Raw genomic sequence first — 23,253 nt, forward strand, 5'->3', positions numbered from 1 at the left:
TTTATGAAAACAGTTTAAAAGAACAACAAGATGCAGCTGTCTGCTTCTAACCCTAGCATTTTGGGGGTAATCAGTCTACGTAATATCCCTTATCTAACCTATGCCTCTATCAAGCTCTAGCTGGTCTTTAACAGCACCATTAGTATCAAAATACCACAAAAATGTGAACACAAATTTTTGAAACTGTTTAAGAAATGATAACTTAATAGATGCCACATTGTAGAAAATGTCTATATGCTTGAAACTGCACACCAAGAAATAGAAAGACGTTGGCCTTACAAAATAAGTCAGAAACCTACAATAACAAAACATCATTTTACAAGGGTATTTACAGAGCTAACAGCTATGATCTCCAGTGGACTCTGAATTTTCTAGTAAGAGATCATCTTATTGCCAGGAAAAAAGTCACTCAAGAAAAGAGCCTATCCATCCCTGTTCAGTTCTGGTTTTATCAGGTAGGTTACAAAGCTACCATGTTGTCTGCCTCTTTGCAGGCAGCATTTTATCTGTGTTAATTCTGTTCAAACATTTTCACTTGGAAATGGAGACGATAAGAAATCAAGAAACAGGATATTAAAAGCAGACACCCAAATGGTATAAAACAGCCACAGGATGCATCTACTGGAGAAATGCACACTGGTGCTGCTAACAGGAGATATTCCTGGTAATTCAGACAGTGCAGCAAGAATGTACTTGGAGCACATGTTCTCCCAGAACGATCTGGGCAGCCGCCTCGGGAGCACAACACGGAGGTCTGCAGAGCCGACAGCAAACCTGCTTGTCACATCAGAAATCTGCGTGCACGCTATATACATCCCCATTTTTTAACACAGAAGAGCGAGATATCCCTTGCCTGGAGAAGAGCCTCTCCTCCCAAGGAGTTCGGCTGGCGGGCACCGGGACCACCGAGGCGAGGACCACCGGCAGCAGCACCCGCCGCTGGCTGGTATTTAAACCCGGTGGGCACCCCCGAGGGCAGGGAGGTGCCCGCGACCGGGGGACGTGCGCTCCCCTCAACTCTGAGGTGCTCCAGGAACCCCCGGCCAGCAGGGCAACCACTCTCCCCGCACACGCCTGTGGCGGCGGAGCACCGGCCTCGCCCCGGCATCCCGCGGGGGCACGGGCGGCCGCTGCGCACCGCCCGCCAGGGAGGGCCTCCCGCCGCGGGGTCGGGGCCGAGGGGGCGCCTCCCGCCCCTCCCCGGGCCGGCCACCCTGTGAGCGGGGAAGAGGGGAAGCCGTCACCCATCCACACCCAGCAGGGAAGGAAGAGAGGGAGGGAGGTAGGGAGGAGAGCCCGCCCGCCTGCCTGCCTGCCTGCCTGCCTGCCTGCCTACCTACCTGATTTGGGGTAGGTGACGATCCAGACGTCGCTGTCCCTCACCGGGAAATTGGCGATCTCCTCCATCTTCCCCCGGCAGAAGGGCGGCAGCCGCACCCCATTGTACTCGAAGTACTTGCTCTCGAACTCCCCGGGCGTGCTGGGGGTCTCGGCCTCGCTCTCCGCCATCCTGTTCCTTGCCGGACGCGGAGCGGGGGCTGGGAAAGGAGGGGGGATGAGGTGCGGGGGCCGCGGGCGCTCCGGCGGGCGGGCGAGCGGCGGCGGGCGCGGCAGCCCCTGCCCCGGCACGCCCCCACGCACGCACGGGGAGGGGGCGCGCGCCCGGCGGCGCATGGGCCCCGCGCGCGGTGATGTCATGCGCGGCAGCCGCAGCGCTCGGTGCCAACGGCCGGTAACTGTCGGGCCGCCGCAGCCCCTTCTGGGTTGCCCTCCCTGCGGGGCTTGTCCGCCCCTCAGCACCTCTCCTTCCCGGCCGGGCCTCCTCACACGGTGCTGGGGCCGCAGCCCGCTTGGGCAGAGGGCAGGAGAAGGACCTGCCTTCCTCAATTTCACCTCAGAGCTCAGCCCGCAGTACGGGGCTCTGCGGTGCTGCGGCAGCGCCAAGGCCCGGCCTCAAGGCGGGCAGCCGGCTGGGGAGATGTGCGAGAGAGGGGGTTGAGCAGCAGCTGTCAGGTGCAGTCGTTGCTGTCCTTGTACTGAACCTCAGCACAATGCATCGGGAGGGTGAGAGAGTAAGGAATCACAGAACGTTAGGGATTGGAAGGGACCTCAAAAGATCATCTAGTCCAGTCCCCCCCACCAGAGCAGGAACACCTGGATGAGGCTACACAGGAATGTGTCTAGGCGGGTTCTGAGTGTCTCTAGAGAAAGAGACTCCACAGCCTCTCTGAGCAGCCTGTTCCGGTGTTCTGGAAGGGGGCACACAGCCAGCTTCTCCAGCAACACAGATCATTCAGTCCTTGTAATGCTCAGGTTTAAACACATACCTGTTTGTTTACACAATAAGCCATTTATCCTGGCTCCCTTTTCTCAATCTCTTGGGTGCTACCTCTCTGTGTCTGGGATGGTATCAGCTTTCATTACAGCCTAGGGCATCTTGCAGGTGAGTTCAGGCCTGGGCACCCAGCCCCTCCCAGGGCAGGTACCCAGCACATCCCCTTCTGACTTGCTCCTTTGCCATCAGAGCTGGCTCTAACTTACCTTGTTTGGTGGTCATTATGCAGCAGAAAACACCCCTATCCCAAGATCACAGGGGGCTGGTTAGTGAGGACACAGCTCTGTCTGCACATCCCTCAATCTTCCTATTAGAGCAACTCCAATCTCACTGCTCCTGGCATCATAAATGAGGCCTGAGGCAGAACTCCCAGCTGGGCTTATGGGCAAGACAGCTCAGGTGCTGCTGTTCAGAGTATTTAAGTCCTCTTGGTGCTTGATGGGGAAGTATAAAAATTCTAACCCCTCTGAGATCTGCTTGCATTACTGAAGACTGTTTTGGCTGTTTGATAAGGCATGAATGGAAAGCTAACAGTAGCTAAACAAAGTTAAGATTTCTGTTAGTTCTAAAAAAAAGTCAGGGAAGAGTTTTGGTTGAGCTTACTCAGCCTTATAACAGCTACTTTGTGTTCAATTGTGTATGCTTCTGTAATAGTGCTAGAATATAATAGAATTTCTTTGAAAGCTTCAGATACAAGCTGTCTGCAGGAGATGTACATTTGAAAGAAGTATATAAAGAAGCAATAAAGTAAGGGAGGTGGGTATGGTGACTTAGAAAATATATGCATCTAAGCACTAAAGAGTAAATTACAGCTAATTTTAATTGAGTTTATTGAATTTTAAACAGCAACCAGCTAGTGGCTGTGTGTCCTGTCCAGTTATCCCTTCTACAGGAACAATCTTATGAAAATCAACAGTGCAAACAGCTGAGGGCAGTAACTGCTTTCAGCCTGTGTAGTTCTATCTACTAGTATGCATAAATCAACACTGTTACTGTAGTTTACTGATGTTTGTTCCTATTAATAATAAACTGCAGATGTTGGAACTTTGGTTAGAGCAGGTAGGAAAAGTACACCAAAAACTAACATCTTGGGTTGACAACAACAGGCAGCTGGGCAACTGGCATTCTGTATTTTAAGATAACATTGTAAACTCAGAAGCAACTGGCATCCTGGCACTGGTGCCTGGTTTGTTGCTTTGTGGTGTTTTTTGTTTTGTGGGTTTTTTGAGTTTGTTTGTTTGTTTCTCCTATGGTGTTTTAAATGGCTTGATTTCTTTTTTTCCTTGCTTAATAATTCAAACCTGCAGTTTTCTGTGGAAAGTAGAGTTGCGGGGTTTTCTAGCCAGCCTTTGAGGCAAAATTTATTGGTATTTTCTGATGGTTAAAACATTAAGCTATACTAGTAAAAAATAACTTTAAAGTCCAACACAACAGACAGATTTGAATTCAGGTCTTTGTTATTATTTTTTAAAATTTTAATTTAGTTTTTTTTTTAATTCCTGACTTAGTCCTTGGGTGTGGATATGGTCTTTGTTCAATATATCAAGTGGAGGGAGCTGTACTGACAACAGAAAAACTGTTTGTTTTCCCTTTAAGTTAACAGGAGTTGTACAAACATAACTCAGGGTGGAATACCAGCTTCTGAAGAGCAAAAAAGAGCAGGCAGTACCACAAAGGATGCAACAATAATCAGAGCTGTCTCTTTAGCAATGGATGCTTTCACTTACCTTATAATGTTTCAAATGAAAGAGCAATTGGAGCCCGGTGTGGTGGAGAAAGCAGATGACCTGGATTTGCTGCACTTGGAAAGATCAACCCTGTGTTATGGGGCAGTAAATCCTAATGTTGGACCTATGGTGCACAAATTGCACAGCTGATGTATGCATGTGGATATTAAGCATACAGGATTTACTGTGTGCATGCAGATCACCAGCCCAGTGCTTACTCACATCTGACATATTTGAGACACATCTGATTTGCTGGGAATTCAAAGACAGCTGAACTACAAAATGCATGACAGTGGTTTGTCTGAGAGTTCCCTGTAAAAAAAAAAAAAAAAAAAAAAAAAAAATCAACAACAAACAAAAAACCAAAAAAACCCCACAACAACCTATACATTGTTCCCAGAGGCAGTACACCCTTTGCAAACAGGGTAGTCTACAACAAAAATGCTGAAGCTGTTAGACCTTCATTCAGTTACCAAAGGGTATTTGCAAACAACTTGAGAATGATCCAGCATTCGAGCTAAATAAGAATAAAATATTCTAGAACAGCTTAACCATGCAGTACTGTTTGACTTACCTTCAAACTAGAGAGGTCTTTTGGAGGGAATCAGAATACATAGCCTGCAAAGTTACTTTTAGTAGATTGACTTTTTTATTTTTCTGTTTAAAAGAAAAAAATTAACAGCATCTCAGTCTATTTGAATGTGTTCACAGCCTCTTCTGTAACACTTGGACTGTTCTGTAATGTAACTGATTTCAGAATATGTAGTTATTTGGTGTTCCCATGGAGCAGCAGAAAGAAATGTAGGTGAAAAAGTTTGAATTCTCTCACAGTGCTGTAAACTGGGACCAACTTCACGGAAATCACTCGACTCCCCTCTGTGTAAAACTTGAATAAGACATGGGAAAAGAAGACCTTATAAAAGGAATAAAATGTTCACATTAGGAAAATGTTGTCATTTTAAGATCCGTGAAAGTAGGTTTTAGTCCTAGAAAGAAGAATATGTGTTCCTGTGCTGGTTAGATATACCTGTATTTCTGTGGTCTGTCACTACAAAAAGCACTCCTATACCTTTGTATTGCTGAAGGGTCAGAAGGTGTCTGCTTGTCTTTGCTGTCAGATGTGCTTACTTATTAGCTGAAGATACTGTAAAGAATGTCCCTGTCTTGAGATGGACGTGTGCTGTTGCACACACCAAAATGGAGTTTCAGCTTTCAAAATCTACCTGATGAAAAAATATAAACGTGGTAATGTTTTATGTCACCTCTTTATTAAACCATTGTAATAGCAACCTGCATCAAGGTTGAAGGGACATGTTCAGAGGAAGATAGACTTTTTGCACGTGTTAGGGTGCCAACTGCAGTTTAGTTTTAGACATGAAATCTGTAAATGCTACCTCAAGTATTACATGAAGCTGATTAGTGATACCCTAACAACAGCATGTGGTATTGTATTAATGCAATAAACAACTGTGCAGTAAATCTACAGTGTTTATAAAACACTGCTGTCTTTTCTGCTGTCTTTCATGTTTGTTCAGCGAGTACACATGAACTTTCAGGAATTTTTCTTACTGACTCAGCCCAAATATGAGCCATAGCTGTGAGGTTTGAGCACATGATCCTAACACGGCATTTAATTCTTCTGCTGAGGATCAAGCCATTAATCAGCAGTCACCGTCTCTTTTTCTGTCTGTTTCTGGTACCTGTAACCAGAAATGAGTGCTCTGGCCTCATATCTAGGATGTTAAGGAATGTGATCTCTTTTCTGCTAGGATTTCTATATAGCTTTAATTAACTGAGTCTCCCTGTGCTTCAATTTCCACGTGCCAAAACAGTCAAAGTACTGTAATCCTCCTCACAAGGCTATCTGAAGATAAATCTCTTGCCTCTCATTACCTAAGCACAAGATTCAAGGTCTCTCTAGGAGGCAAGATTGATGCAAATAATGTTTTCTTTGCAGTGATCCTGATCAATATGATTAGATTGCAACAGTTTGTATTTCTTGCTTAGTGTTCATATGAAATAAAGTTGAAAAGAGAGCCAGTTGCTCACTCCCAGGCTGCAAAAGACCACTAGCATTAAATTCAGTAGCAATGCAAATCAGCCAGTGCGCAACTCTGATACAGGTCCTTACTGTATCATATTTTCCACAAATTTACAGTGCTTCTAAAATTATACCCCGCAGCATTTAAAAGTCATCAGACTTGGATCATGAGTACATGTAGACATCATGTATCATCTTTATTCTTACCGCTATGCTTCCCAGCAGGCTGTGTAGGGAGAGACTTTCAGACGAGCTTGCCTTACTGCCAGCCTAAACAGTATAAGGAAACGTGTGGTCACTTTGCTGATGCATGGTATAGATTACACATAAAATGAAGGAAGTAACACAAAAAGGCAAATAACTAAAAATCATCAGCAAGTTATGGTATTACTTCAAAGGAAAAATGCAAGAGGTACACCAGTATTTTGGGTGAGTCAAAACAAAGATCACATGAGAGGAAGATGAGCAGCATGTAAGTCAGCGCTGTGTACTAATGGCTTCGCTTTCCTGAAAGGTCAGAATTACAATTTTTTAGATCCCCACCACAAATTGTGCAATGATAATTCCACCAGACGAGACAGTATGGGATACCTTGCATAACTCAGCTAGCCACACTGTAAATATTTCCCCACTGAGCTGTAGATGGCTTTAGATGTCTGCACATTTCTATCTCTGTTCCATCCTCCTCCAATTTTGAATTTGTAGCTATTTTTAACAGCAACTTTTATTCTAAAAAAAGAGCTAATTTTTAATTTTTTTTTTTTTGTAGCATAAATTTATGGCTGGGACTGAGCCATAAGGAAAGAAAATTTCTAACTTAATCTGCCCTAGGTTTCATTGGAAATGTTCAAATGTGGCCCTGTAAGCAAAGTGCTGGCCTGGGATGTAGGGGATCTGGATTCCATTGCAAACTCTTGCTGCTTCTGTAGGTCAAGTTGGGTGAGTTACTTTGCCACGCTTCACTTAAGTCACCCTTCATTTTAAATGGGGACATAGACAGGTGAACATATCTATGTGTTCATGGGAGAAAGTAAAATTCAATGTTGATAAAGAACAATGCTATCAATTAACTATGCTTATTAATTAGAAGTCTTAAATTCGTTATTTGTGTCATTATTAAAGTTGAAGAGAAACATTTTGGGCATAACTTAAATGGTCTCTTAAATAAGATCAGGGCACTGAAGGTAAATGATTGTTTTAAAGCAGTAATTAGTGTGGCTTTCACTGGATTCATGTAGTAACTTTTAGTTTTCAGTGTGTTAGGAGAAGCAGACAACTGAGTGGCCTTTGGATATGCTGGTTTCATTATCTCTGCATAATAAAGGTTGTGCAGCTATCTCATATTAAACTGGTTTATTTTTGAGGGACCTGATTTGAACATCTCAGTGATTCAGTACCACTCAAACAAGTCATTTCTACAGGAGTTTTTGTGATTGTTACGATTGCAACAGCATAGAAACTGAAGACTCATAGCAGGTGAACTGGTTGTGGCTGCTTTAGTGCTATGGACTGAAAATTATTTTCCCTTCAAAATGCCTCTGAATTTATCTTTCTCAAAGCAAGCTACTGTAGAAATGACACAGACACAGTTGTCCCTGATGAGAATCAGTGAGAAACATTTCATTTATAGTATGCTTCTAAAAGTATATAATATTTTTATCTAAACATGGACGTAGGGGTATGAGGATAGGTAATCTTCAAGTCATGGCCCTTAAACCACACAAGACCCTGTGAACTACCGAATGGCCTTTAATGTGCATGCTTTTGTACTGGTTTTCTGGCATTCAAACCACTGCAGAATGTCATGTCCAGATACAGTTGTACATGCAAAGACAACTCTTGAGCTGACTCTGCACAAGTCAGGCTGTGGTTTGTGTAGTGATGTAGGGGGGCTTCATTGCTTTCAGACAACAGCTCATTCTTCTGGGGCAGCTGAGCAACTGTGTGTGGATTTAAAGGCTTTGGATGGTACTGCACTAGGGACTATGCGCTGTGATTTGCAATGCCTACCCTTCAGGCACTTTTGTAAAACCCCTCAGATACCAAATCAACATCTCCTAGCAATTACAGCTTTATAAATCTAGCTGCTAGCCTTGAAATTAAAAGAAAAAAAAAGAAGGTAGTGTTAAAGGAAATTAGCTACTCTAGTTGTGAAGTCATTTTCACAATGAGGGTGTAGATGGCAATAAAAGGTCACAGCAAAGAAAGGAGCTGCTCAGCTGGGCTTCCTAGGTGTGTCCAGAGTTGCTTTAATCAGCAGGTGTTGATCATGGTTCCAGACCACTTACCTCAGAAGGGATTAATATGTCATCCTAGACAATCTCTTATATGATTTCAGAAACATACAGAACAACAATCTCTGTTACACATTCATTACAAAAATTGCCTCACAACACAGGTGTCAAACTATGTTACATTTATACAGTCCTAAAATTACATTCAGCCCTTTGAAGACAACTGCGAGGCTGGTGTGGGTCCCAGTGAAAATGAGTTTGACACCTCTGCCTCACATCAACACAGAAAACTGAATGGGTATGCATAACTGTGAGGCAGCTTTCTGCCTCATTTACTAATGGATTTCTGGGAAAGGCTAGAGGAAGGGATTAGAGAGATTGAGGGGAAACCATTTGAAAAAAACAAAAAAGAGAAACATATTTCTGCTACTGAGGTGAGCAAGCTAGAATGTCGAGGAAGAGACAGGACAACCACAGAAAGGCAACATAAAGGTAGTCAGTCTAGGAAGAGTGGAAGCATTTACCAGATAGAGGTGGAAGGATCTAGATGCTGAAATGAATGTGCCAGGTTACTTGCAGGAACGGGTGGTGGCTTGCCACTGAGCCTGCTGCTGTCAGGACCATTAAAGGTCCCAGAAACATAAGACACAGAAACTGAGGGTGAGTGGGAAATGGAAGACCACACAAGAGGCCTAAAAGAAGGTAAGAGCAGATTTATATAGTAATGTGATAGTACTCTGAATGTTGACTAGGACTTAAAGATGCAGACATTGAAGAATACATGACTTGGATTACATGAGCACTATTAGCATGAGTATGGCTATTCACATACTTAAAATGACCATGTGCAGTAATAGTCTCTTTCGTGGATGTATTAAAATGTACAAACTTTGAGTGGGAACTGATAGTAGTAATGTCATTAATGGCACAAGTGACACAATGTTCTGTATGTTCATGGATATCACATATGCACTTAACTAGTCATGTACCACTTCAGAACAGATTTGAGTCAGGCTAGATATGATGATCAAGAAAATAGTCACTCTGGGTGTCATTCCTGATGGTTCCATCTGTCAAGTTCTACTTTATATTTTGTCTGCATGTGAGCAGACAGAACCCATGATGGTTGCCAAGGTTAAGACTCATTCTCAAAGGCGTTCCCAGAGAGCCCGATATTGTGAGTTATGTCACCTCAGCCTCAAAACATACACCTGAGGAAATGTGATGAGAGACATGGAGAAACTGGCTCACATGGTTCTCACAAACATGCCTGCTTCTTGTTTTTAACTCCTGGGGCAATCCTGGGGTAAGGGCTGCCTTCATTCTATGTGAGACACTGAATAGTGACAAAATGTCTATCACATACACAGCCTGTTTGTAAGAACAGAATTCTTACGTACTAGAATCAATGCAAAAGTTCTCCTTCCTTCTCTTTGGTAAACATCTTTGGAGCAAGTGATGCCTCATACATGTTACCTGTGAACCTGAGCCACAACAGTACAGCCATCCAACATTGGCCTCAGCTGAACATGTCTCACACATTCTCAAAGCAAGGTAGGTAGTACCATCTATGATTATCATGCAACTAGAGTGCTTCTTTTCAATCTTCAGAGAAATCTTTTTTTTTTTTTTTTTTTTTGTTGTCTGAGCTTGAAATTCGTCTCCCTAGTCACTCATTTGATTCCTAAGTGTGTAGTGGAGAAAGAGGAATTTGAAGGGACTGTTTCCTCTTCTGTAATTGTAGTCAGTCCAGGATGACAACCTCTATGGGGTAAATATCCTGGACACCTACCAATTGCTGCTGCTGCAGCTTCTCTGAGGAAAGGGAGCTGCTAGATTCTAGCAGAATATTCAGCAGTGGGAAAGTGCAGTGGTTGGAAAGAACTTGCAAAGGCAGAAGGAAGTGTGGTGACAGATATTTTGAGCAAGGTAGTTGCTCAAAGCATCAAAATATCATTCCTACAGCTCTCATTGTAGAGAGTACAAGTTGCAGGATTGGACCATGATCTTGCTGCTTGGTGAATACAGGACAAAATAAGTCTCCCTTACAATTATTCCAGACACTGGCACAGTAGCAGGCATGTACTGCTGAAAGGGAGGGATATATTTTCTCATACAAGTGTTTGAATAACATCTCTTATTATGTAAATTGGGTGCAGATGGAATGCCTGTTAGCACTTCAGAAATTGCAGCCTAGACTTTCCCTTGTTTTGCTAAGGCTTCTTGTGTGAGTGGTGACAGCTGCTGTAGCATTCTTCAGGATGCATCTTCTTTCTGATCCTGCCTGTTGCTCCTTGTGCAAAGTGCACTCCCTGAAGGCTTGTGTGGCACAGGAAGAGGGAAGCCAGGCTCTTCCTCTGTTCTTACCACAAAAGGGTCTGCTCAGCAGGGAGCAGGAAGAGATGTGAGCAATGCCTACATCATCACCTGCATGGATTGTGTAAGGCACAGAGAGAACAACCCTCAAGTACCCAAGAGTGATTACACAAAACTGACTGAACCTTCTCTGTAAGATGCCACGACCGGTTCTGTGATAAGAGCAGTATTAATCCATAGTGGCCTGATCGTGCCCAAGTGTCTTGTAATGCAGATTAACAAACCACATTACTATTGTGCATTACTATATGCCAGGCTTCAAGGCCATTCTGCCCTGCAAGGTTTGAAGTGATATACAAAGGGAAGAGCAGGCTCTTTTAGTGGCAATTGCTGTATTTGGAAATGAAGAGCTGATCTTTCAGCTGCCAAATTCACATGTGGACTATTACACAGTCAAGAGATTTTTGCTTCCAGACCACCTCTAGCTCCATCCTGATCCTAATATGTACAGCTAGCAATATGGTTCTTCAGACAAACATCACAAGGACTATGATACAGTATCTGCTGGCCTGTGGCAGTATCATGATTATTCTGGATGTTTCATCAGCTGCATCATGAAAGCAGCCATGAATAGTTCAGAGATAACGTGTGTTCTGCAAATGACTGCACTCATATCCTGTGGGTGGACCTGTAATGAGGGCACAGGTCACAGTCTTTGAAGAGCATGTCATATGCTCAGGTGTAATATGGCTTATATTAGTCAAACCCATTAATTAGTCTGGCAAATAGCTCTGTATGTTTTTCTTACATTATACTGTCAGTAGCAAGTGTACCTGTTTGCTAAATGTAATTTGGAGCGTTCGGAATATACCTGCTATTATTCCTAATAACTTCTATTGTCGTAAATTACGTACCGAGTGCTAAGAAAGCATAGGTGGTGGGTTAAAAGAAAAAAAAAGTGCCAAAAAATCCTTAGGACTGTAATTTAAATGTTAAATCCTGATTCATTTTCACTAGTTTCTATGGGACTGATCATATGAAGAGATGTAAGCTTCATCTCTAAAAAGATGACAAATACAAACCAGAGGTACTCCAGGAGAGACACTATTGTTCTGACATTTAAACATGCGGATGGGAAGTAGAAGTCTTAGTTCCCAGTTGCAGTTTTGCTCTTATTTACTTGATATTCTTACTCCAGTTCCTAAACTTCCTCTTTCCATACTTGTAAAATGTAGCTAATGTCTTTCTCTTAGTGTCTTAAAGTCTTTATGATAGATTTACTAACGCCTCCTCCTTACAGCAGCCTCTTCTGAGCTAAATGTGAGAGTGTTTACCACGTCCAGTGCTGTGTTCTTCCCACCACAAACTCCAGCTCCCAGTACTTCATGCTTGTTCAACCTTCAACTACACACCCGAGCAACAATGACATAGAAAGACTATTAAAGCCTACTTCTCTTATTTGTCTTCTGTTGCAAGCTTTGTAACTCTGTCACCAGGGCATGTATATGTGACCACCTAGTGAGTGAACAGTACAAATCCACTCAGAGAACACTTGATCTGCACACATTTGGTATAGTTTTTATAAGACAGGAAGGAGGCATCAGAGTAATTGGAGAAATTAAAGCACAGGCAAACTGCTTTTATGACCTAGGAAAGCTGAGCAAAGACTGACGTTTAGCTGAGAGGAAGCTGCAGTGAGCACATAATTAAAATCTCTTGTGGGAATGATACAGAGGAAATGAAATTTGTATCAAGCACTGACACAGAGAGGACAATTGCTAGGGAAAAAGGCTGTTAAAAGGAAGCTATTGCCCAAGAAGTTCTGCATTGAAAGACTTGGGAGTTTCTGACCTAGTACTGCAAGCTATTCTGGTTATGTCCAGTACTCTGTGTGGCTTGTGAAGGAAACCATTCCAGGACCAGAAGGCAAGGTGTCCAAGTCTGCATATGTTCTGATGCCATCTGAACAAACTACAGTAAGCCTCAGAAATAGGTCTTGTTTTCTCACAGATGAGCCTTTCTTGTGTTTACACTGAAGGACCCTGAATGAAGGCCTGGGCAAATAAAGATGAAAAACACATTTGTGAGAAAGCTTCAAATCCTCATCATCCATGTCCTTGGACTGTGGCCTGGTCATCAAACATATACTGGGTGAAAATGAAGGGTCCTCCCCCTCACTATGCTTCCTGTGGATGCTGCAGGCTAGAAGAGTCTGGAGGCCAGGAGAAGGGAAAACTTCAGAAGTGCATCCTGGGTGTCTTGGGCTTCTTTCCCCTGGTACTGAGCAGAGTGCTGGGCGCATTGGCTGGCTTAGTAATGCAGTTTTGAACAGGCTGCGATTTAGTACACAGCTCCAGGACCCTTTTTTATGAAATTTGTATTATTTTTTCATTCTCCTATTTTTTCTTAAAAATCCTGGTAGAGAGTTGATCAAACTATCTTGAATTGCACTGAATAGTCATAATAAATACAGCTCAGGTCATAACTGAATATGTTCTACATATAATTGAAGATGCTGTACTGAGCAAGGTATTAAATGGCAGATAGAAATAAATTCAGCTGTCACCGAGTTGCTTTGCCACTACTTTGAGATGGGTAGAAAAGGCAATTTCTTTGGATGCCTATGAGAAATTAACATGAAGTAAGACCTTCAAGCAGCTATGTGCAAATTAACATGAAAGGCTTTCAGCTGCTGTTAATGCAAATAAAAGCCCTCCTGGACAATCTAACTCCAAACCAGTAGTTACTAAATCAGTAATGGGTGTTCTGAAAGGCTGTGGCAGGAGGAGTACTTTCATTGTGGAGGTGAGTTGGAGGGAGGTTTAGTCCAATTGCAAAAGCAACTCCAAGTGTCTTGTGCTCTTGGGAATCTGCCAGCAAAACAGGAAAATATTAAATGAGCTTTTCAATCCCAGCTGTTCAAGCTAGCATGTTATGGAGAAATTTATTCTGTAAGTCTCTAAATACCAAGCCAGAATGCTTTAATTTTTCGTGTTGCAGCTGTGACGTTCACATTGTTGTCAGATAGTAAGGTGCAACTGGCACTCATGTGCCAAACATCTTATGCTTTACAACAGTTGTGTTTGATTTTTTGAAGCAGTCACTAGGAAGAGGAAAATGCACAGGGGTACTCTTTAAACTTTAACAACAATGGAATTGTTCAAGTCCTTACAATTCTTTTGCTCAGCTATAATTTTCCAAAGTACAGCTTGATTTTTCTTTTTTTTCCTCAGAAGCTGAAGCTGAGGGTGATATTCTGGATTGCTGCTGAAAGTAAGGCTTTCCTTTGTAACAAGGGAGGTAAAGTCCTCAGTGATGGTCGTACATTTGGGTGGGAAATGCTTGTTGATGAGGTCTGCTCTGCGTTTCACACATAGGCCCAAATCCATTACTGAGCTTCAAGTTCTTATTCATAATGGAGGGCCATATGTTAAAAAAAATAATGTTTCCTAAACTGCTTAGGTATTTACACTGTGAATTGCACTGAAGCTGTAGATAGCCTGGTTCTCCAAAGCATCACTATGTTCACTACAGGCTGAACAAGAAGCCTGCATTATTCTTTTCAAATTTAGTTTTAAAATGGAGCACTATTTTTCATCAGAATCACTGTGTACTCATTCCTGATGTAACCATCACCTGAAGAAAGAGCCATCGTTTTCAAGTGATAGGAAGCTGCTGTTCTTTGGATGGGTGTCCCTGCTTCCTCAGCCAGAGTCCTGCAGGAGCAATGTACATTCATTGTGTGAGCACTCCTCTAATCTGCTTTACAAGCAGGTCACCCTTGTATTTCTATAGCAAATTAAACTAAAATGCGTAACTCCACATTGAAGCAAATAATGCCAGCTCCCATTGCTTTTACCAGTGTTGTTGTGGGAGCAGTCATCTCCAGAAAGGGGTAGCAGGGAGATGAACAAGACACAACTGGTCCATAGATTTACAGCATGAACTTGTGGCCAGAGTCACATTTTACAAATTAAATAGCATGTTCATGGACTTCAGTGATTCCATTGCTTTTGGTTTGCACTGCAAAAGTCATTATCAGAATCAGAATTGCTGCATCTCAATGAATACTTTTTATTTTAATAAATAATAAGGAAATATCCACTACTCATGTTTCGTTTGCCAATATTTCCAGTGCTAGAGAATACACTCAACAGAAGGATAACTCAAGGCAACTTTTAAAAAAGTGTACCACTGCCTACACTGCAATTTCAGACAATGCAATTTGCATTCACAGACTGAAACTGCAATGACTGGTACAACTTTAAATGCTTTCTCTTTCAAGGGGGTGGTTTCCAACTGAGGGCTACAGCTGTGACTACCAGTTTTCATTCTGCAACACTAGGAACACATTGAGCGTAAACTGCATTGCTTTTCATCTCTGTCATAGGGATGAAGCAGTCTTGGATTTAAATATGGATTTAAATGATTTTTGGTTAAAAAAGGATACCTCATGGCCTAGGTAAATAATATATGCATGGAAAAAGCACATAAACAGAAGACAGAGTGGTACTTGAGCTGTAATAGAGGGTCTGTTGTCGTCACCAGTTCTAGGTACTGCATGACCTAACCTTTGTAACTCTTGTTCAAACTGTCCTTTATTATACTGTTGCATTTGCAAAAGCCAGGTACATGTCAAATGGGACTGTCAGAATTTAGCAAGAAATTCAGCCTGCCAGATTTTGAAAATCTGACCTGAAAGGGAGTGTTCCTTCTTGCACAACAAAGTAAATTAGTTTCATTCTAGTTCTCTTGCACCTGGATTTTCTCTCACTTGATTTATATCAGCATTACATGCTCTTACATCCAAATGAAACTGAAAAAAAAAAATTAATAAGAAAGGAAAACTTGGCTTACTAGGTCTGGCTGTGGAACTGAGAAACCAAAAGTCACATTGCCTGTGTATGTGCCTTCCAGCTACTGAGACTGTAAACTCCCTATTGGGAGTACAACTGCATTAATCTTTGCTAGACCTGCTTTCTAGGTTACTGCTGTTGGCATTACAAAGGAAAAGCTGAAGAATAAAGCAAAACAATAGTTACTGAACTACTCGTCAATACTATAACACCATTCACTTTTTGCTCTGTGACAATTTATATCAGCTAAATATTGAGCACTATGTTTTTCCTTCTGTAAATGCTTAGTGATACATTGTCCATTAGATCATAACAAATCTTAGTTTGAAGTGCTAAGCCTCAACCAAAAGAGTTTTATTTGTATAGATGATTCCTTGTGGTTTGCAAGAAGTGGGTGAGCAGTTAGGTCTTAGACCTGCTTTTTGTTCCTTCTCTGTAAAGGGAAGTGAAAGAGTTAGAATGAGAAAAATAAGAGTTATATTTTCTACACATGATGTTGCACTAAAAATAATGAATACAGAGGTAACATTCAGTGGTCCTTTAATCTGCTATTCTAGTTGTGAAATGAACAATTGACAAACTGGGTTGCATCATCATGCTTTGCAGTGTTGCTCTAAGGATCTAACTTATATTGTGATTACAGAAAACTACAAATTAATCAATCTTAATTGACATCAGGAATGTTTTTAAACAAAAGGTAACATCTTTAAATAGAATTAGGACTATCTCTTAAACTCAATTAAAGCAGCTATTTTGTGTGCACTAAACTTGATCATTCCTGTTGTGAGGCAAAGACAGCACATATCCCCAATCCCACAAAAAGCTTAGCACATTAAAGAACAGTTTCAGGCTGCTGTTCCACCATACTTTCTCTTGATCAGTTACTTGCCCATCTCCCTCTTTTGTCCAACCTCAGCTGTTCATTCTTGCTTATTTGCTTCTGACACAGCTTCTCAGTCATGTTATTTGACTTCTTCTGTGGCTGCTTCTTCACTTTGCAAAACAGAGCATGATGGGAGAGGATAAGCTGCAGCCTTCTCTAAGTTCAGAGTTTTTATTGGGAGGAGGAAATAAAAGGTGTGCAGTTGTTGATACTAAGCACTGAACTGGGAATGATTTTCTGTTAGGGAGCTGGGCTTCTGGTTAGCAGAACATTAGTGAATGAGTCATACAGAATAAGATTTTTCTTTACAAGAAAAGCAGAAATATATATGTATTAGGAACAATACAACAAAGAACTATTGCCTGTTGCTACTGCAGGGCACTGTTTCTTTGACCTAGAGCCTGTGCATTATTGATACGTGAAAGAGAAGAGAGAAATCTTGGCAGAAATGGAAACATGTTCATGTCCATTCCATTCTGGGAAAATAAAAATATTTATAATCTAATATTTAATTGTTATTACCTGCTGACTAGGATGGCAATACTGCACAAATTTCCTTATGTTTATTTGGCAGTTAAGTGTTCTGTCTCGCTCTTTTTAAAGGTGGTGTGGGGATCTGAGGAATTAGTCACTTAGCTGCAACTGGAAGATGAACATGAGATGTGGGGACAACTTCCTTTTCTCCACATTTTCTGTGGATGTTTCTTAGGCAGCTGAATTGGAAGCAGGCACGTGTTCTTCAGAGCTAGGAAGCAGTATGTTATGGCTTCAGTCAGGAGACTTGGTGAATTTTGAGGACAGCTTTGATCTGGTTTGATTCTCAGGAGGGGAAAAGGAATAATGGTGTTGGTTTAAGCAGAAGACTGGGACTGAAGTTCTGGGTTCACTGAAGCTAGCAACAGATAACAAGGAAGGAAATGGATGCCTCCCCTCAGTAGGGGACATCACAGCCAACTCACAAGATTAGGAGTTGTAGGAATGTGTTTTATTAGTGTTGTTTTTATTTTGAAAGGTTTTTTGAAGTCTTGGGCTGAGAGCTGACTGAGGTCTCTACAACTCAGGATGGATAAAGTGCTTGTGAGCAGTTTGGTATGTGTATTGGGCAAGCTGTGTACAATAGGCTGTGTACAATCTGACACTGGACCTTTTGTACTTCTAGGATTCACCAGTGATTAACAGCTGGACAGCCAAGAGCTTCTAGCTGGACCTTCCTATCAAACAACGGGGAAAAACAACCCCAAATACTCTTTCTGTTGGACATTTGATTTGAATGTAAATGATATGAAATTGTGTTTTAAAAAGCGACTGGTAACTTTAGGCTTGTCTAAAGATCCTTTCAGACTAGCTACACCCCTATCCCACCAATTTAAAAACAGATCCAGGAAGGATGGTTTGTCTCTACATGCTCCTTGAAAGAATTATAGAATTATAACTAATCTCAGTTGACCCATCAGTGGTGACCTACATTAAAATATTTTTAGCTGTAGACTCAATAAACCTCTTAATGCCTCTTTAATAAGGCATCCATGAGAAGTTTTTTTTCTGGATTTTTAATTTTCCATGGGGCAGACAGCACTTGGGAGTATGGATGTCATGGGCTGGCTTTCATAGCTTACCCATTGCTAATAGATATTTTCTATGAAGAGAACAGATTGCTTGCCCCTAGCAACAGGAAGAAGTCCCATGTTTGTCAGTGTTTCCACTTTGAAAAGCCTTTTGGCCAGATCAGTGGGGACAGAGTTGCAGCACACACTGGAGGAAGGCTGTAGTGCTGCCTGGTGTTACAGCAACAGAGCAAAGAGTCTTCTGCCTGCAAAGGAAAAGGGCAAGGCAGAGGCACATTAAAGGACAGGCAGAAGCACAAATGGTAGCAGTCCTAACGCCAGGAAATGGTAGTCCTGGTAATGTAAACCCAGCTGGTGTCCTTTTCTAGCAATTATTGTACTGAGTCACAGAAAAGAGCAGCTGCTTGATACCTGAACAGGTCCTGCAGCTTGTACAGGTAACTGGGGTCATGAGGAGTTGCCATGCTTTGTTGCAACAGGCTTCCTAAGCCTAGAGGGCAGAGCCAAGTGTTTACAAAACAGTGCTCCCAAGACTGATCTTTTTTTTCTCTCTGACTTCACCCCTTGTCTAGCTAGACATGCTTCTCGGCCAGCTTCCTTGCTCCGTACACCCACCGGTATGCCATAACTCTCCAACTTTAGAGCACACAGGTCTCAAGTACCTCTTTAAGAAATAACCTCTCATCATGTCTGGATAGCAAATAGAAAAGGCAACCTTTACTTCAGCTGTTCCCTATTATAATCTTAATTATGTTGATAAACATATCTCAACCTCCGTAACTATTAGGTGTGAGATACGGCCCTTAAAAGGATGCCTGTAGAACTTTGGATATGAAAACACTTGCTGTAGGCTGTAGTATTGTCTCCTATATGCTTGTCTTTAGCAAGGGTTGTGGTCTGAGGTTTGCTGAAATTGAATTAACAGCCCAGTAACAGACAATGGGCATGGACTGGGACAAATTGTACTAATCTTTGTGGCAGCTAATCATGACTGAATCCTGGTACTTCCAGAGACTGCACCCTGCTCTTTGGGGTCAGGATTTCCATGGCCCCACACAGAACAGCATTCTCTTGGTACTCATAAAAAGGCTGAAAAATATAAGCAGACACCAACATTACTAAGTGTGTCTATAAGCATATATGTGTTTATGTAGTTGAACCAGTTATGCTAATAGTTTGTAATAGAGTAACACCTCAGTTTATAAACCTATGATGCAGCAAAAGACCTAAAATTGTATTTCACTGCTTATGCTGTTATTTGTTCTGTAGATAAATGTATTATTTTTCATGGAGGAATGGAGGTCGGCAAAGCCACATAGAAGTCTTCTCTGAGTACAGAGAGATCAAAATATGCGCGTTAAATTATGCCAGAAAAACAGCTTACCCTGATGACACACTGAAAAATCCTGTGCATAAAGCATGATTATCTAGCTGAACTTTGAAATACCCCCATGAAATCATGCTAAGCTTCTACTTCTGTTTGGCAAATTTCATGCAAGATAGAGATTAAAGCTACCAAGTGTGTTGTCTTTTTGTTTTCTGAATATGCAGAGCTTGTGGTTGTGTTTATCTTGGCATCAATTGAGATTAAAAGAGGTCATCTAAAGATAAGATTGCTTATCCTAACTACCTGTACTCTTTCTTCCTCCTATTCTCGCAGTTAATCTTCACTTATACTGCTGTATGCCTGGGCCAGGGGAAAAAAAGCAGTGGTGTTTCTTCTGAGGTAGGCTAGAAGTATCTCCTCCCTTCCATGAAACACCCAGAAATGACAGAACACTTTTGCTGCAGTAGGAAAAATTTAGTTCAGGAAAGGACAATCATTGTATTTATTCTATTTTTGGAATAATATAATTCATTCCGTGTGACAAGTCAGGGCCAGATCTATCACTGTGAGTAAAGTTGAAGTTAAGAATTTCTCTGAATGTGCCAGCTGGCAGTTAAGATCAGAGTCTGATTGTTTCACAACATAACTGATATGTCATTCCACAGCCAAATTCCCTACAGCATACCAACATTCTGCAGCTGGGAAAGAAGGGGGAGTGGTGAGTATGGGGTGGTGGTGTGACACAGTGGCCTAGATTAATAAATTAGAATGGATTAGGAAAGGGAAAGGGAGAAAGGGATTTTGTGTCTTCCTAGTATATGGACAAGAACTTAAGGCATGAGAAGGTGATGATTACTGGTTTGTACACAACTTAAAATGGTTAAAAATGTAAACAGTTTGGTACACTGCAGCATTTCTCAGCAGGCACACACACCAGAAGTGCATCAAGTGGCATCTATACGTGCCTGGTGTATATAGAGCGCAGATGTGGAGGTGAGGGGGCACTGACCAAAAAACCCCACCCTTTTGTCATTCTTTTTTCACAGCAGAGACAGAAACTGCAGAAGACTAGGCTTCTGAAAGAACTGAGGGCAGATACAGCAGCAGTCTGGTTTCTATGGCATGTGTTTTTGGGGAATGGCAGAGGGCAGAGGAGGTAAAGGTCAGTCTGACCCACTGCCCAGCTCTTGCTGGCACTGTGCTGTGCCCTCTCCTGAGTGAGGGAAGCAGGGACTGCCCATGAGATGCAAGATGAGACGATGACAAATGTGCCTCAGCGCCCAGGGCCTCATGGCCGTGACCCCAATCTTAAGGTGAAGTTATGCTACAGGCAGTCAGGACACCAGTTGGCCCCTGCCAGAAAGGGAAAAACTTGGCTCTGGTACTTGCTGAGCTGATCCTTGCCAAGCCAATGCAGCTTTCTCACCCACTCTAGTCTTTCTGAATTTAGCTAATTGAATTGGCTAAGCCTAGGATCAGAGAAGTGGCAGGAGAAGGAAATGAAGATGGGGAGCATACAAACACAGAAACAGAGGAGGAAGGAACAGGGAACTTGGGAGCGGGACAAGGAGTGAAGAGATGAAGTATGGAAGTATCAAGAAGTGAAGAGTCCTTGGTCTTGCAGTAGAGCAGAGCTGGGAAAGATGTCAGTACTCCTGGTCCAAAGAAACACCTGCATAATTCCTTATTTCAGAACAAGAAATCTTACAAATAATGAGAAAATAGTGTCCCAGGGTGTCCCTCTACATGAGGGGTTTGAGCAAATCTGATTGAGTAAATGGACAAACTATTACAAAACAGGGGCCAAGAAGCGATCACCCCTATGTACTAGGAATACATTCACATATTTCTGTTGTGGAAACAGCGACCATCTGTAGATACCAATTATTATTATTAGAGGGAGGAAAGGACATTGGTTTAAGGTGAATAAAGGCTGTCATGTGCTTTATGTGGCTCTCAGTTTAATTATCACTGACCTTATATATAACCACAAGTGAAGATCAAAGATGAGGATTATTCAAACTTCTGTGATTTAAAGTTTGGCCAGAGGACCGATAAAAATAAAGTTATATTTCAGTTCCAACGAAATTATAGACAAACCACAAAGAACAGGTTCTTCCTTCAGAAAACTCAATCTTATGGAAAGAATAAATCACAGGAATGTGGCAGTTTCAGCAGTTTTCAGTGATAAAAGAACAAAATAATTGCTTCAGCTTTTGTATTTAATAACCAATTTACTTCCAGTAAGGTAAAATATTTATACTCATTTGGTTTTAGCTCCATATTAATATTAATTTGGTTCATATATTTTAACATTATCAAACCCACTTATTTAAAGGAAATATTTGATATTTCACACTGAAATAGTCCAAACAATTGTTTATTTTCTGCTTCACAGCAAGAGAAAAATAATCTGGTTTGAATTCTAAATCAGAATGCAATCATAGTTGAAAATATTAGGCTTTCGCAGAGGAAGGAAGGTGTAAAATCGTAAAAAATGGAACCCAAAACAGCTACAAGAAGATGTATTGATTCTGTTCTCATTTTACGACTTCTTTTTTGCTGATACAAGAGTAGGATTTATCAGATATGACTACCAGGTCAGAGGAAAAACATGCTAGGAAAAGGTTCATATCAAACCAGCAAATATTTAAATGAAGATCAGATGAGGCAGTGAAACAAAAATTTAGCAGAGCATCAGCACAATGTATGAACTGACAGTGCTTGTTTGGGAAATCTGCTTCAGTCTTCAAGCATTTAGTCAAAACTCTTTGTATGAATTTATTTCTCCAGTGACAAATTCTGAACGTATATGCTTATCAAATTAAAATCTATATTATAAAATGTGTATTACTATGGGCTATTCATTTAACAGTAGACAAGGAGTCCTGTAGTATGAATTTGACTGAACTGACTGAGCCAGAAGTAGAAAACCAGCAAACGTACAATGAGAACATGCATTCAATTTCTTCTTGAGAAACAACAGAAAATTCTGTGGCAGTCAGCACTGACCTATAAAAATAACTCTAAAATGAACTTGCTCTACATACAATGTCAAATTCTTGGATGAGCTACTTGAGGCTGCAATTCGGACAACTTTGTTCACCACAGTGTTTTAAATGAGGCCTTCAAGCTCTTCCTGTGAAGGCCAATAGAAGTTTCTTGAATGATGCAGACCATGATGCTATTATTGGTTATGCAAATTGTCTCTAGCTGAAGAAGTAAACCTAGTTACATTTTAATTATAAACATTAATGGCTGGGGAGGAGAATCCATCTTTCAGTTGTCATCTTATGTGCTCTCAAATCCCTCATTAATTTGTTCTGCTGAGTTGCTTGTAAGATTTTTTGTACAATAGTGAGAGAAGTGGTAAGCCCTGACAAGTGCTTACTTTGTAAACAGATGGTTGTTTAACTGTTCCTTCATTATCACATCCTACACTGTCATTGTGTGAAACCCAGACTTCAATTCTCCAAAGCCTTGTGTCATGCTTAAAGGATGTACTCCAGGGTCTCTAGTCAAAGGAAAGACTTTCACTGACCTCACTTATCACTGTAAGACTGAAGTGTGAGTTTGAGTGTACTATGAGAAATTCCTATTCATATAACTGTTTCAAAATTGATGAAGAGTTGCCATGGTCTGAGCATACTAATCATTGACTAGGGACACTGGCAAACTTCTCAGCATTGTACTTGTAGAAGACAACTAATGTGACTTCATAGATTTGCTTAAGTTCTGCTCTCACTGTCTATCCCACCTTTGTTCCTCCTCTTTGCTGCTTTCTTCATTTAAAGTCAGAGCTAGAGCCCCTTCTCTGGACATGTTTTAGTGGGAGAAGAGAATGGCAGCAGTCACCATCCCATCATTCACCACCCAGAGTAGCATGTTTGCTCAGGATCACCTCAAACCACACCACGAGTACATGCAGCATCTCTTGTAGTTATCCCTGCTCTTCACCTGAAGTTCAGG

At 41.7% G+C, this 23,253-nt stretch overlaps 1 protein-coding gene across 5 annotated transcripts in view; it reads right to left on the reverse strand.

Annotated features, from left to right (window-relative positions):
* Positions 1-1,618, reverse strand: part of SULT4A1 (sulfotransferase family 4A member 1) — a 31,958-nt gene extending 30,340 nt beyond the window's left edge. For all 5 annotated transcript variants that reach the window (XR_011741790.1, XR_010652797.2, XM_071816434.1 and 2 more), the window contains exon 1: positions 1,341-1,618. Coding sequence is in view for 3 of the 5 variants with exons in the window: in XM_071816434.1 (XP_071672535.1) it covers positions 1,341-1,509 (169 nt within the window). In the remaining 2 variants the exon portion in view is untranslated. The remainder of the gene's footprint in view (positions 1-1,340) is intronic.
* Between the last annotated feature and the right edge of the window lie 21,635 nt (positions 1,619-23,253).

This window comes from Patagioenas fasciata, chromosome 1 (genome assembly GCF_037038585.1).
Source record: "Patagioenas fasciata isolate bPatFas1 chromosome 1, bPatFas1.hap1, whole genome shotgun sequence".
NCBI lineage: Eukaryota > Metazoa > Chordata > Aves > Columbiformes > Columbidae > Patagioenas > Patagioenas fasciata.